Raw genomic sequence first — 16,243 nt, 5'->3', positions numbered from 1 at the left:
TACATTTCATCATTACTGTTCTGAACTGCTTGGTAAGAGTGGATATTTTAGGGAATGAAAACACTCACTCACTTTCTTAACCACTTACCCAATCAGGGTCGCGGGGGGTGCTGGAGCCTATTCTAGCTTTTCAGTGAGCTCAAGGCACACGGTAACACCCTGGACGGGGCGCCAGTCCATCGCAGGGCAGACACACACACACACACACACCCATTCACCTATAGGGCAATTCAGTGTCTCCAAATAACCTGACTGCATGTTTTTGGACTGTGGGAGGAAACCGGAGCTCACGGAGGAAACCCACGCAGACACGGGGAGAACATGCAAACTCTGCACAGAAAGGACCCGGACCGCCCCACCTGGGGATCGAACCCAGGACCTTCTTGCTGTGAGGCGACAGTGCTACCCACTGAGCCACCGTGCCGCCCCAGAAATTAAAACCATGTTATTTTATTTTAACAGATTTCAGAGAATTTTCACTTCGATCTGAACACGGAACAAACGAAGAGCTTCCTGCGCTCCCACACGCCTCATATCGACTGCTCTACACTGGCAAGGGCTGCCATTTTTTCCATCACTTACCCTTCTCCAGATATCTACCTGGTCATCAAGGTAACGCTAGTACATACACCAATTAGCCATAACATTAAAACCACCTCCTTGTTTCTACACTCACTGTCCATTTTTATCAGCTCTACTTACAATATAGAAGCACTTTGTAGTTCTACAATTACTGACTGTAGTCCATCTGTTTCTCCGCATGCTTTGTTATGGTCAGGACCCCCACAGGACCATTACAGAGCAGGTATTATTTGGGTGGTGGATTGTTCTCAGCACTGCTATGACACTGACATGGTGGTGGTGTGTTAGTGTGTGTTGTGCTGGTATGAGTGGATCAGACACAGCAGCGCTGCTGGAGTTTTTAAACACCTCACTGTCACTTCTGGACTGAGAATAGTCAGCTAACGGCACCCCATGGGCAGCATCCTGTGACCACTGATGTAGGTCTAGAAGATGACCAACTCAAACAGCAGCAATCGATCGTCTCTGACTTTACATCTACAAGGTGGACCAACTAGGTAGGAGTGTCTAATAGAGTGGACAGTGAGTGGACATGGTATTTAAAAACTCCAGCAGCGCTGCTGTGTCTGATCCACTCATACCAGCACAACACACACTAACACACCACCACCATGTCAGTGTCACTGCAGTTCTGAGAATGATCCACCACCCAAATAATAGCTACTCTGTGGTGGTCCTGACCATTGAAGAACAGGGTGAAAGCAGGCTAAAAATGTATGTAGAGCAACAGATGGACTACAGTCAGTAATTGTAGAACTACAAAGTGCTTCTATATGGTAAGTGGAGCTGATAAAATGGACAGTGAGTGTAGAAACAAGGAGGTGGTTTTAATGTTATGGCTAATCAGTGTACACACCTACACACTCCTACATTATGTGAAGATGTTGGCTTTTGCATTTTGGATAGATGCAAAGATAATGAATGTGTGTGTGTGTGTGTGTGTGTGTGTGTGTGTGTGTGTGTGTGTGTGTGTGTATTAGATCGAGAAAGTCTTGCAGCAGGGGGAAATCGGAGACTGTGCAGAACCTTACATGGCAATGAAGGAGAATGATACGCCAAAGGTGAGAACTGATAAAACAGGTTTTACTAACTCTAACAAACATATTGATGGTTTCAGACATGATTCCAATCTTCTCTGTTTGTCTTTTGTATTACAGAACAAAGACAAGCTAGAGAAGCTGAGGAATCAGGCTGAGGGATTCTGTCAGAGATTAGGCCAGTACAGAATGCCCTTCGCTTTTGCCACGGTCAACATCATGAGCGTGATCAACTCAGCCACACTGGAACGGGACACCATAGACTCAGACAGTGTCAATGGTAAGAGCAGCAAGGCCATGACAGCCTGTACAGATGTGGTATACACTGATCAGCCATAACATTAAAACTACCTCCTTGTTTCTATACTCACTGTCCATTTTATCAGCTCCACTTACCATATTGAAGCACTTTGTAGTTCTACAATTACTGACTGTAGTCCATCTGTTTTTCTGCATGCATTGTTAGCCCCCTTTCATGCTGTTCTTCAATGGTCAGGACTCCCACATTACCACCACAGAGCAGGTATCATTTAGGTGTTGGATCATTCTCAGCCCTGCAGTGACACTGACATGGTGGTGGTGTGTTAGTGTGTGTTGTGCTGGTATGAGTGGATCAGACACAGCAGCGCTTCTGGAGTTTTTAAATACTGTGGTTCACTCACTGTCCACTCTATTAGACACTCCAACCTAGTTGGTCCACCTTGTAGATGTAAAGTCAGAGACGATCGCTCATCTATTGCTGCTGTTTGAGTTGCTCATCTTCTAGACCTTCATCAGTGGTCACATGATGCTGCCCATGGGGCGCTGTTGGCTGGATATATTCTTGGTTGGTGGACTATTCTCAGTCCAGCAGTGACAGTGAGGTGTTTAAAAACACAATCAGCGCTATTGGGTCTGATCCACTCATACCAGCACAACACACACTAACACACCACCACCATGTCAGTGTCAGGGCAGTGCTGAGAATGACCCACCACCCAAATAATACCTGTTCTGTGGTGGTCCTGCCCATTAAAGAACAGCATGAAAAGGGGCTAACAAAGCATGCAGAGAAACAGATGGACTACAGTCAGTAATTGTAGAACTACAAAGTGCTTCTATATGGTAAGTGGAGCTGATAAAATGGACAGTGAGTGTAGAAACAAGGAGATAGTTTTAATGTTATGGCTGATCAGTGTATGTTCAAATGCTCTTGCATGTTATATGCTGCTATTGCTTTGCATCATCAAGCTTGGGGTTGGATATTTAACCTCATTGATTTGGAAGAACACTAACTAAAGCAGATCATAAAATGTAATCACCAGCTTTTTTCTGGCATTGCAGTCTCGTAGCCCATTGCATTGTAATGCGAGATAAAGCAAACAAAGGTAATTGACTCATTACAGACTTACTGTTGTGACCGACTACAGTGCAAGAAGTTGAGGGTGAAAGGAATCTTGACCATTAACTACCTCGAATTAGAGTGAGTTAGAGAAATAATGTGATCAAGGGTAGTCTTAAAATCAGAACAGCTAGACATATTGTGGATGGCTTGGTGGCAAAACTGGTAGAGTGGGTGCTGCATTGCAACATACTGTAGGTCCTGGGGACTTTTTGTTTCGATCCTGTCTCTGTCTAGATTTTTTCTGTCTTCCTCATACCTATTAAAACACACATAAAGTAGATTGACTACAGTAAATAAGTGAGTAAATGTATAGATGTGTGCTGCCCTGAGATGAAACTTTCCAAGAAGTCTGGTCTTGTGCCTGATGTTTCTGGGTGGTGCCAGACCCATTTTATAAAAAGGAATAAATTAATAAATATAACACGACAGCACACCAGAGCTGACATCTCAAGTTCGTGAGTTTGAACCTCAGCTCTGCTGCCACAGGCTAGGTGCTTGTGTGTTGGGCTCAATGCTGAACCTGAACTGATTCAATTACGAACTCTGCTGGCTGATCAATGGTGTCTGCACAGAGACAAGGGATAATGGAGATCAGTGCATGACTCTTTGTGCGCCAGACCAAGCCTTCGGTTTCTGCACACGTGTCTGAGGGTCGTGTGTTAGTCACGACTCTTCTCGGTCAGAGTGGAAGTCAGTAGCAGCCGAGAGGAAGTGAAGATGCATTTGAATAATAACTAGGGCAGTGGTAGCTCAGTGGTTAAGGTATTGGATCAGTAATTATAGTGTTGCTGTTTTAAGCCCCAACATGACCAAGTTGACATTGTTGGACCCATGAGCAAGGCCCTTAACCCTCAATTGCTCAGATCGTATTCAGTGATAACTGTAACTGCCCTTTTTCTCCCCTTTAGCGCGTCCAATTGCCCGATTGCATCATGCTTCCTCTCCACCAATGCCGATCTCTGCTCTGATTGAGGAGAACGAAGCTAGCCCACACCCCATCCGACATGTGGGCAGCACTTTGATGAGTGCAGTGAAGCTCAGTGTTGTGTATGGAAAGACACACCCTGAGAGCACTCTCTTCTCATTTCTGTGCAGGCGCCATCATTCAGCCAGCAGAGGTCGTAATTGCACCAGTCATGAGAGAGAGACTCCATCCGGCTTAGTCCCGCCCATATCTGAACAACAGGCCAATCGTTGTTCATGTGGCTGCTCAGCCTAGCCGGCAGGCAGAGCTGAGATTCGATACAATGTATTCGAGATCCCAGCTCTAGTTCCAGCATGTGTTTTTACCACTGCGCCACCTGAGCGGCCTTCCTTGGACCACTTTTGATAGACACTGACCACTGCAGACCGGGAACACCCCACAAGAGCTGCAGTTTTGGAGATGCTTTGACCCAGTCATCTAGCCAGCACACTTTGGCCCTTGTCAAACTCGCTCAAATTCTTACGCTTGCACATTTTTCTGCTTCTAACACATCAACTCTGAGGATAAAATGTTCACTTGCTGCCTAATATATCCCGCCCACTAACAGGTGTTGTGATAAAGAGATAATCAGTGTTATTCACTTTACCTGTAAGTGGTCATAATGTTATGCCTGGTCGGTGTATGATGATGGCTATATTCCTCACCCAAAATGCCTACAAAAAAAGCAAACATAAAAAAAACTCCAGCATTATTGTCTATTAATAAAGTTTGCAAATATTAACAGTGAGCCACATCAAAGCAACAGTGTCTAAAGGCAGAACACTTTATGTTAGAGTGCTTTATTCAGTGGCATTCACAGAACTGAAGTAAATGGCACTGAGTGCATTAAATCAGTTTTGTGTTCTGCTGTTACACGGTATCCTCAGTTATACGTAGCATGATTGATTAGTGACTCACTGTTTATTTATTGGGTTTGTAAGTGTGTGTTGTGTGCTTTGAGCCAGGCAGAAACAATGTGGAAAAGAGGGCTTACCTGCCACGGCGCAACTCGGAGAGATTCACTGCCCTGGAGGACCAGTTTAACCTGTCCAGCTTCAAACCTGCCGTCATAACCATTCCAACCTTCTTTAAACAGGTCAGCTCTCTGGCTTATGTTCACACAGATTCAGTCTTTTTTTTTGTCTTATGTGGATGAACCTCATGCCAGTCAGTCGACAGTACAGCTGATACATTTCATACATACATTATTGTCTTGCACTGCTTGGATAGAGCTGCTATTTTAAGAAATGAAAACATTCATGTGAATGTTTTAAAATCAGATTTCAGAACACAGAACAAATGAAGAGCAGTACATCAGTACCCGACTGTCCATGATAAATAAGATAACAGATCTTGCTGAATCATTTGTCAGATATTTTGAGGTCAGGCAGCTTTTGCAGATTGCTGTGAGATTTCACAGGGCCACATTTTTCACATTTTGTAGATAAAGCATGATCCCCGTATTGACACATTTTAATAGTGTTACACATTCCGCTCTCCCTTCTCCTGACCGCAGGGACATTCACTGAGAGCTTGGAAATATGTGACATATTGTTTTAACAAGAGTGTAATGGAGTCTGGGGGGCGGCACGGTGGCTCGGTGGGTAGCACTGTCGCCTCACAGCAAGAAGGTCCTGTGTTTGATCCCCAGGCGGGGCAGTCCGGGTCCTTTCTGTGCAGAGTTTGCATGTTCTCCCCGTGTCTGCGTGGGTTTCCTCCGGGCGCTCCGGTTTCCTCCCACAGTCCAAAAACATGCAGTCAAGTTAATTGGAGACATTGAATAGCCCTTTAGGTGAACGGGTGTATGTGTGTGTGTCTGTCTTGTGATGGACTGTGTGCCTTGCGCCCATCGAAAAGCTGGGATAGGCTCCAGCACCCGCCCCACGCAACCCTAATTGGATAAGCGGTTAAGACAGTGAGTGAGTGACTGAGAGAGTAATGGAATCTGACCTTGTCCTATTTTTAGGAAGGGGAGCGTCTCAGTGATGAAGATCTATATAAATTCTTGGCCGACCTCAAGAGGGCATCCACAATTCAGCGACGGGTCAAGACCATGTCAGGTGAGGTCTCGTGCCATAACAGTTGAAGGCATTTAATTATGGGAGGACATCATTACACTGATAACTGTCAAGCCAAGTCAAATTATTTTGTATAGTGCTTTGCACAACAGACATTGTCTTAAAGCAATTTTACAGAAACCAGGACCGACAGACCAAAAACACCTGTTGAGCAAACCAAGGGCGACAGTGGCAAGGAAAAACTCCCTTAAAATTACAGGAAGAAACCTTGAGAGGAACCAGACTCAACAGAGACCCATCCCAAGAAGGACATTACACATATAACTGTTATGTTGAATTTGATAGCCAGTCACTAAGCCTTCCATAGTCAGGGATGGCATCACTTTCTCCCCTGTCAGTCCAAGTGACAATAATCAATCACTTAGCCATCTGTGGAATTACTGTTATTTCTTTTAGTTAAAGCAACACTAGCCAGTCTTTTACCACATGTGGCTGGAATTCCAAGAAAGCATAACTTGACCCTTTACTTAAGTAAAAGAACTGGCATTATTTCCCCAGCCAATCAACGGGACACTTGAGCATCTGTGACTGAGGGTCCAAAAGAGCATAACTGGACCTAATGACTAATAGGAAGTGTATTAATATCTCTCCTGTTAATGAAAACAAGACTAGCAAATCACATAATCAGTCTATGGCTGGGAGTCTAAGAGAGTATACGTGCTTTTGTATATTTCGGATGTAATTTCCCTTATGTCTCCTGTACCACTCAAAGTGACTCTAGCTAACTACTTAGCTACTTATCTTTAAATCACTTTTATTAATCTGTTATTCATCTGTTTATGGCTGGGAGTCATAGAGAGCCTAACAAGGCCTGTTGTCTCAGTGAAGGCATGGTATTTCTGTTTCCCCCATCAATCAAATAGCCAATTATTAGGCCACCTGGCAGTACAGAAGTCCTAACTGGACCTGGTGCCTGAGTGGAAAGGATGGCATTTCTTGCTTCCTATTGATCAAGTGATGCTGGCAAATCTGTAAGCTTACTTAGCATTCTGTGGCTGGAATCCTAGAGAGCATAACTGGACATGGACTTTTGAATGGGAACGGTAGAATTTCTACTTTCTTTAGCCATGTGAGCTTTGTGTGCGTCAGTAAGCATTAACACACATTATAGGGACAGGTACAGCATGAATGACATTGCATTATCACACTTGATAAAGAGTCATACCACTATATACCATAAATATGGTTCATAACAGAGCACCTATATGATTTTGGAAGCCTATGTGAAAGTGTGTATGAGATCACTAACACAGTTTTTGGATTTTGGTTTGTGTTTGGTCTGACAGGTTCATTGAAGTTAGAGGTGACCCCAGCTCCAGACGCAGTGATTGCATGTCTGTCTCCCGAACTCATCTCCATTAAGCCAGTGTCAGAGAAAAACCTGCGACCTGTCAAAGAAGTGCTTGAGTTTGCGTCCAGCGATGTCTATGTCCCTCACAGCATATACAGGTACATTTGTGCATTTGTTCTGTACCTCACTTAGCATTGGTATTAATATGTTAGGAATCTGAATACTATGTAATATTATTAATGCTCATTTTACCTTTCACCTTTCTGTCAGTTCAACTTAATTAACCCTCATATAGCAGAAAAATGCAGTTTGTCTTCATTTCCAAACCTGTCCTGGGGTTTTTAAACTTTTCAGAGAAAATTTAATGTACAGACATTATAGGCATCTGAAGATGTAATGTAGGTTAAAAAGACGTACACTTCAACATGATCTCCAATACACACTTCCTGTACATAATGGTACAAAACAAAGGTGCTTTTTTGTTACTACTGCCTGTTTATTTTCTTGCTTTGTCCAAAGGGCAGAGATGTATTAATTAATAAAATAGCTGTAGCTGTAGCATAATTATATGATATAAATGACTAGTTTAACCAAATATTTATTTACATTTCTGAATATTTATCTGGTATCATTTAATTATGTTTTACGTTTTAGTGTTCAGTTCAAATCAAAATGTAGTTAGAGCATAGAGCAGGGGTTTTCAACCCCCCGTACTTGAACTTGCGCCTCAACCCTCCCACCCCCGTCAACCATCGCACCCCCGTCAACCATCGCAAACCATTGCGAAAGCTCGACAAGCTAAAACAACGTAATGCACATCATACATACGATGCAATCTTGCATCTGAGCGTATTGTGTCGATACTGTGAACAGAGGATCTCCCACTATACACCTCTCTTAAAGACACACACACGTCCTATAACAGCTGTCATTGTGTTAGTCACCGATTTCTCTTCACTGTTAGCCCCATTTTTAAGTTTTTTTTTCAGACTGAACTGGATAACATTAAACGTGCGCGTGTGCGCGGTCAGCAAGACTAAAGAAATACGTATGTCTCCTGTATGTGAAAAATGAATTGCTTTAGTTTTAGCAATTCTCTCGCGCGCCCTGGACAGGTACTCCCCCACAGGTTGAAAACCCCTGACATAGAGCATAGCGTGACTCTTCAGACACAGTGCGGCACTTGATAAAAATTCAGTGCTGGCTGGGGTAAAGAGCAGCATGTCTGTAGTGTTGGGTGCTAATCTCCTGGGCTGCAAACCTTAAGTAACAAAGTTTAAAGCTTGAAGCCTAAAACTAAGATTGTAGTGAAACCCCTAGTCATATACTAATCTGTACTACAAGTTTAGATCATTAAATTTGAATGAACTGTTTACTCAGAATCTAGAAGTTGGGTAACTGAAGTATTTTTTTCTATTTATTTTTGGGTCATTTGCGCCATCTACTGGGCATTTATTTAATCTGTTGTTAAGTGATCTTGCTCAAAAACAATTTGACAATTTTCAACACTATATCCTCAATAAATGTGACACTTTTTAAGATTAGTAAATAATATGCTAATTGGAAAGTCCACTATGTTCTCTTGTCATTCATAAAGGGCATAGGATCAGGTTGAACATTAGAATAACCCTAGCCAATAATATATTAAATTATCACACTAGCAAATGTACTTCCAACCTGACAGCATAAATATATGTATTTTACTCCTATAAAAATATATTTAAACATTAAAGGGATATATAAATTATATTGCATTAGTAAATATTAGTGCAAAAAACTAATAAATTTGCCACTGCATGGATCAAAGGTAGTACACACTGTTATTTAGATATTAGCTTACTTGATCACAAGTCCTGACCTGTCCCCAATAGAGTATTTTGAAAGGAAAAATGCGACCCCGTACTGTTGTACATCTTATGACGTGTTTGCAGGAAGAACGGGACAAAATAAAAGCTGAAACACTAAATCACTTGGTCTCATCGGTGCCAAAACGTCTTTTAAGTGTGGTAAAAAGGAATAGCAACATTACAGAGTGGTAAATGCTTTACTGTCCCAACTTTTTTAGAATGTGTTGCAGACCTGAAATGCAGGAATGGATGTTTATGAAGTTGAGCAGATAAAACATAAAATATCTCAGGTTTATATAGTCTGCAATCAAATAAAAGTCAAAGTAAATGTAAGAAATTAGCTTTTTCCATGCTGTCCCAACTTTTTCTGATTTGGGGTTGTATAATAATGGTGGGTTTGTGTAAATAACTAATGCACAGATAACACAGCTTAATTACAGGCCTGCTAACTAACTTTCTTTGTCTGGGTCATGTCATTTAATAATAGCTGGTAAACTAAGTGCCTTATAAACACACACTAATCACAGGTACAGATAAGTGAGGTTTCAGTATTGTTATAATTTGCGATAGCATAGCTATAGTTTTATGTGGGTCATGTTAGGCAGCCCTTTAACTGGGGCAGATGATGCCCTGTTGGCTCATGCATCCACTAAGTTTAATACTCTTTGTTTTACCTGCAGGAACCTGCTGTATGTTTATCCTCAAAGACTGAACTTCGGTAATCGACTGGCATCGGCCAGAAACATTACAATAAAGATCCAGTTCATGAATGGAGATGAGGCACTGCCTGTGAGTACACCAACCACACACACAATGGATCACATGACCTCAGAATTTGTAACATGTAATTTGTGCATTACTTTTGCTGGGTTTTCTTTATTATTAAGGTCATATTTGGGAAATCAAGTGGTCCAGAGTTTCTATCGGAGATCTACACCCCAGTCACATACCATAACAAGTAATCCAGCTCTTTGCATATTATTGAAACATTATTTGGGTAGTGTGTATAGAGTAATTGACTTGTGTTTGTGTGTCACTTTTGCGCAGGTCTCCAGATTTCTATGAGGAGGTGAAGATCCGGCTGCCAGCGCGGCTAACTGAGAGGCACCACCTGCTCTTTTCCTTTTTCCACATCAGCTGCCAGCAAAAACAGAACCAAAGCGGCAACGTAGAGACTCTCATTGGCTACACGGTTAGTCTCTCAGCAGTGCAAGTGCATCAAACAATTGTGTATGACTCGCAGCCAGTGGGTTCTTGTAAATGAGTGTAATTTTATTTTGTTCCTGCAGTGGTTACCCATGCTGAACAATGAGGAACTGCAAATAGGAGCGTTCTGTTTGCCCATTGCTCTTGAACGTCTTCCTATTAACTACCTGCTGCACTCTCCTGAGGTACAGCGCACCATATCTCTGCTGCCACTGAGAACCAAGTGGACTTGTTTTATCACTACATTAACAAAACTACTAGTTTAGAGTCTAGACTACTTGAAATTAGTTTAAAAAGATTTAGCATCAGAGAAATGTTATTGAAAAACCATCGAGCTTGGACACTTTTTTAAACTGGGCACCAACACCAGAGAAGTTTAATCCACAACAAACAGAAAAACAGTATTTTTAAGTCTTGAATCGATTCTTTTCATACTTCAGCACAATCTGCGATTTCTACTTTACAAAAGATGTGTCTTTTAACTTATGTGACATTACCTTTAATTAAACTACTGGTAGTCTGTTTCTTTTTAGTAAACCAGACAATGTTTATGAGTGATTTCCATGTCTAACTGTAGCACATGTTTGTTTGTTTGTATATTAGGATTTTAATGTCATGTTTTACACTGTGGTTACATTCATGACAGGAACGGAAGTTAGTCATTACACAAGGTTCATCTGTTCACAAGGTTATATCAAACACAGTCATGGACAATTTAGTATCTCCAATTCACCTCACCAGACTTGCATGTCTTTGGACTGTGGGAGGAAAACCGGAGCTCCCGGAGTAAACCCACACGGACACGGGGAGAACATGCAAACTCCACACAGAAAGGACCCGGACTGCCCCACCTGGGGATCGAACCCAGGACCTTCTTGCTGTGAGGCGACAGTGCTACCCACTTAGCCACCGTGCCGCCCAACTGTAGCATATGAACATCCTATTCTGTAAAGAAGCATGTTATTTAGGACACAGCCTGCTTCAGTTACTTTGTCTTTGTTCTGAGAAGAAGGTCCTGGATTTGATTCCCAGGTGGAGCGATCCATGTCTGAGTGGGCTTCCTTTGGTAGCTCTGGTTTTCTCCCACAGTCCAAAGATATGCAAGGTGAATTGGAGATTGACTGTGTTTGATATTAAACTTGAACTGATGAATCTTGTGTAACCAGTAACTATCTGTACTGTCATGAATGTAACCAAAGTGTGTAAAACATGACGTTAACATTTGGATAAACGAATAAATAAAAAAATTAATATACTATGGTGTAACTTTCTTCCCACCTACTGTTAAGCCAAAGCCTGAGACAGGCAGATAAGTGCTTCAGTAGAGTTTGTTGATGTTGATTCTGTTCATGTGTGGCTAATCAAATGAACTCATGATGTCTAAGTAAATAAGGATGTAAATAAGCTCTCGTTATGTCTGTGCAGAAACTGCCACCCCAAGTTCCACCAGTCAAGTGGATGGAAAGTCATAAGGGACTATTTAACCTGGAAGTTCAGGCTGTGTCTTCAGTTCATACACAGGTGCGTAACACAAAAATACGAACACACACACAAGATTTTTTTACATTTAATTTTTTAACATTGATGCTCAGTTGGTGCATTGATAAATTATGCTAGCCCACCAAAGCTTGGATCTATGTTCGAGCCTCAGATGTGCTATGATCTAGCCGGGCGTCTATACAGACATTATTGGCTGTGTCTAAGATGGGGATGGCAGAAACCTCATGATGGATTAGGGCTCTGTCCACAGTGTTCCTGCCTTGTGAACCCTGACCAGGATAAAACAGTTGCATTATGATCATATTTGCAGCTGTCTGTAACAAGTCACAAGCTGTTGTTCAGACTCTTGGGAACTAAAACAGAATGCTTAATCTTTCTTTATGCCCAGGATGTTTACTTGGAGCGCTTTTTCACACTGTGCCATGCTCTGGAGGGAAAGACAACATCCCCCATTAGGGATAAGGTCCCAGAAAACAAGCTGGAGCATGACCTGAAGCTCAGCATCATCTCCCTGTCCTCATCCAAGCTTGAGCCACTTGTCCTGTTCTTGCACCTGGTTCTAGACAGACTGTTTCGCCTCATTATGCAGCCCATGGTCATTGGTGGCCAGACAGGTAAGTGCTGTCGTGATGCAAGATCATGATTAGAGGTTATAGAAATGTCATTATGTACATGTTGATATAATACTACAATAGTGATTTCTGCATTACTTATAACATGTGTTCTATATAAAGATATGAATAACGAAACACATTTAGCATCAACTAATAAACAAAAAAACAAATATACTTAGTGGTAAAATTGCCACTACCACTGGGGTCCAGGGTTTAAATCCCTAGCAGTGCTGTCGGCCGGTCAGGCACCTACATACAGACTGATTGGCTATGTCTTAGTGGTGGGGTGGGGTGGCCGAGGCCCTGCGATAGACTGGTGTCCTGTCTGGGCTGTGTTACTGTAAGTAGTTAGATACTTAAACTCACTCTTGTAAATATTTCTATGTACATGAATTCACTGTTTGTTTTCTATCTTCCATAGCAAATCTGGCACAGATAGCCTTTGAGTCTGTGGTGTCGGTTGTGAACAGCCTTCATAACAGTCAGGAACTGGCGAAGGACCACCAGGGCAGGAACTGTCTCCTAGCAACCTACCTCTACTATGTGTTCCGGTTGCCAGACACTCCAGTGGAAGTCATTAACACAGGTGCGATGCTGACATCGACTTGGATTGTCATCAAGGTTCAGTGTTGTGTGTACTGGGCATACATGTAGTAACTGGAACCTCTGAACCTATTGTGACCCTTAGATGAAGCAGTAAACGAAGACAAACTGGACCCTCAATAATATTACCTTACTGGTGTACCATATTAAAATGCAAGACACTGGCAAAGCTTAATGGTGTGTTGTGCTAGTATGAGTGTATCAGGTGCAACAATGTTATTGGAATTTTTAGACACTTTGTCAATGTCAGTGCTGGGAGGATAAGTGTCCCACCAAAAGGAAAAAAGGTTATTTGTACCTAATAAACAGGCCTAGACCCAGATATGCTGCTAGGCCTGATACACCAATATATAAATACAACACACACTACCATATTAGTGTCATAACAGTGTTGAATATACTCTACTGCCCAAATAACATCTGGTCACTGTGGGTCCAATTAAAGAATCTTAACACCAACGGATGTGGTAAAGGAGGGTAAGAAAGATGAGCTATAGTCAGTTATTGTATACCCACTAAGTTAATTAGTTAATTATAAATAACCAATTAATGCAACCAATTAAGACAGTGATGATGATTATTTTTCGGAGTGAAATAATTATCCAGAGTTCGGTACTAGACTTTCTACTGAAGGCTTGTAAGAACGTCAGTATTAAATATTGGCTTTTTTGTAGGATCGGCTGCGCTGGTACAGGAAAGCAAGTACAGCACTATGGGTCGAGCTACAGCGACTACAGTGGGCACTATGCTGATGAATTCCCGTGCTCGCTCCAGCAGCAACCCTGATATCACTGCTCCACAGAGCACAGAGGATGCTGAGGTCAAGAACATACTGGCAGACAAGGTATTAATACACACACACACACACATTTTGTCATTTTGCCATGTGTTACTAATATTTTAAGCCTTGGAAAACTTGTATGGTGCAGTAGTAAATTACGCTAGCCCACTAAAGCTGGAATCCAGGGTGCAAATCCCATTGGGAAATGTTTGCTGTTTGGTAACTGGCCTGCAGTAAGCTCTGATCTTGATTCCATCCAACACCTTGGAGATGAAGTGTAACACCAACTGTAGGAGGAACATTACAGCCCAACACCAGTTCTTAAAGCTTACTAACTCTTAGAAGAGTGGATGCTGGTGTATTAATGAAGATTATGCCCATGGCTTTGGACTGTAACTTACAAGTACATTTGGATGCTGTGTTCCAGTGTCCACATGCTCTTGTTGATACAGAGCACAGTTTCAGACTGAAAATGAACTGAGCTCATTGGGCGTAATGGTAAAAAGCTGTGCTGCTCTGGGGGTTTGAATCTTGGACTGGGCTCACAAACAGAACAGAAGCTACATGACATTACTTGAACCTAGCTATTGTTGGGACATATCAGTGCACCCACAGTGTCAGTTCCAAGCCTGGATAATTGGGAGGGTTTCATCAGGAAGGGCATTCGGCATGAAAACTGCCAAATCAAATATGAGGACTGGTTGGTTGACCCCTAATAGGAACAGCCAAAAGGAATCATTCAAGGAGTATATGATAATTTTATAATGGGCAAAAGCTCATCATTTAAAACACACTTCAAAATTCTTCAAACAATTAATATGGTCATTTATTTCAGGGATTGAATCATCCGGGCAACAGGATGTCCCATTATATTGACGCCTCTAACCGGTCTCAACCCTCCACTGGTAGTGTGCGGCACTCAAACAGAAAGGTGAGCATCATAATACATTAAACACCAAATATTCACTGCTGTTTAGGTGGCCGAGAGTAACAGGTATCTGTGGAAATCTGTTTCAGCAATTTCATGAAGAGCTAGCACTTCAGATGGTGGTCAGCACCGGCGTCTGCAGAGAGAACGTCTACAAATATGCCTGGTTCTTCTTTGAGCTGCTGGTAAGAGTGGAGCAGGACCCATTGTATTGAGGAACATATTAGCTCAGCTGTTCGGCTTTGTTTAAGAGACATGAATACAGTCACTGATAAATTGTTTTAAATTCTGATTTGCCTTTGATGTTTTTTTTATTTACTTAAACAAGCTGCATTTGTGTAACCCAGATCAAAAGCATGGCTCAGCATGTCTCTCAAATGGAGAAGCAGGGAGTGTCTCGCAAGAATCGTTTTTCAGATCGCTTCAAGGATGACATCACTACCATTGTCAACGTGGTGACGGCAGAAATCGGAACGATCCTGGTGAAACAGCAGAAGGTTGGAACACTAGAACACTCTTCACCTGTGTTCTAGTCTTTGATTATGTGACATTTGGAAAATTTATTTACACCACAGGAAATCAGTCCACCACAGTCGAAGTAAAAATACAAGTGATCACTAGATTTGGGTAACGGTGTGTTTTTATTAAATTGTGTGGCAGGAGCTGGAGCAGGCTGAAAAGGTGAACATTAGTTTGGCCTTCTTCCTTTATGACCTGATGTCCCTCATGGACAGAGGATTTGTCTTCAACCTAGTGAAGAACTACTGCAATCAGGTATGGGTACTTCTATGTCTAGGGTACAATGTGGGATTTCATCCCTGATTTTCTTTAGTCCTTGACAAATTTTAGGGCACTTTTCATCATACTAGCCCCTGAGTTACAATGACTAACTGGGTGCAGCCCTAAAATGAGATGTTGGAACGATCAAGTATTTCAAACTAATTGTTAGCACAGTGGTGAACTGTTGATAATAGTACAACACAAATCCAAGGAATAAAGCTAACATGCACTTTCATACCGGCAGAAGCACTTGATTTTGTGGTTTGGAACACTAAAGATCTGAAAATTGCGAAAAAAAAAAAAAGGGTATGACATTTGCTTAAGGGCCTAACAGTGGCATCTTGGCGGCAGTGGGGCTTAAACCCTCATCAGTAAATCTCTGATTAGTAGCTCAGTACTCTAACCGCTAAGTCACCAACACACAGTAAATTTCACAGATGCACAGTAAAAATCTTAACTATCAAACATAAAAAACAGACAGACAGGCAGGGGACATGAATTACAGAATTATACCCACCTGCTTTGCCATTATGGTCAGCAGGGGACATGGAAGCCCAAATAATTTACATTTTATCAGGCAGCTGAAAGAGAGCGTTATGTATCAGCTACACTAGCCACCTTGTGGTGTTTGTGCTTATCAGACACCTG

The 16,243-nt window shown here is 42.0% G+C and overlaps 1 protein-coding gene across 1 annotated transcript in view; it reads left to right on the top strand.

Annotated features, from left to right (window-relative positions):
• dock8 (dedicator of cytokinesis 8) overlaps positions 1–16,243 on the top strand; it is an 88,661-nt gene that overhangs the window by 44,702 nt on the left and 27,716 nt on the right. Inside the window, exons 9-26 of the mRNA XM_062998928.1 lie at positions 463–612; positions 1,563–1,643; positions 1,740–1,899; positions 4,933–5,063; positions 5,934–6,027; positions 7,332–7,494; positions 9,864–9,972; positions 10,071–10,141; positions 10,231–10,375; positions 10,473–10,574; positions 11,815–11,910; positions 12,278–12,503; positions 12,925–13,089; positions 13,781–13,950; positions 14,723–14,818; positions 14,905–15,000; positions 15,163–15,312; positions 15,476–15,589. Of these exons, the coding sequence (XP_062854998.1) occupies positions 463–612; positions 1,563–1,643; positions 1,740–1,899; positions 4,933–5,063; positions 5,934–6,027; positions 7,332–7,494; positions 9,864–9,972; positions 10,071–10,141; positions 10,231–10,375; positions 10,473–10,574; positions 11,815–11,910; positions 12,278–12,503; positions 12,925–13,089; positions 13,781–13,950; positions 14,723–14,818; positions 14,905–15,000; positions 15,163–15,312; positions 15,476–15,589 (2,319 nt within the window). The remainder of the gene's footprint in view (positions 1–462; positions 613–1,562; positions 1,644–1,739; positions 1,900–4,932; positions 5,064–5,933; positions 6,028–7,331; positions 7,495–9,863; positions 9,973–10,070; positions 10,142–10,230; positions 10,376–10,472; positions 10,575–11,814; positions 11,911–12,277; positions 12,504–12,924; positions 13,090–13,780; positions 13,951–14,722; positions 14,819–14,904; positions 15,001–15,162; positions 15,313–15,475; positions 15,590–16,243) is intronic.

The sequence above is a fragment of the Trichomycterus rosablanca genome, chromosome 7, assembly GCF_030014385.1.
Source record: "Trichomycterus rosablanca isolate fTriRos1 chromosome 7, fTriRos1.hap1, whole genome shotgun sequence".
NCBI lineage: Eukaryota > Metazoa > Chordata > Actinopteri > Siluriformes > Trichomycteridae > Trichomycterus > Trichomycterus rosablanca.
Note: the sequence above shows the minus strand (reverse complement) of the source record. Positions and strands in the feature narration are given on the sequence as shown.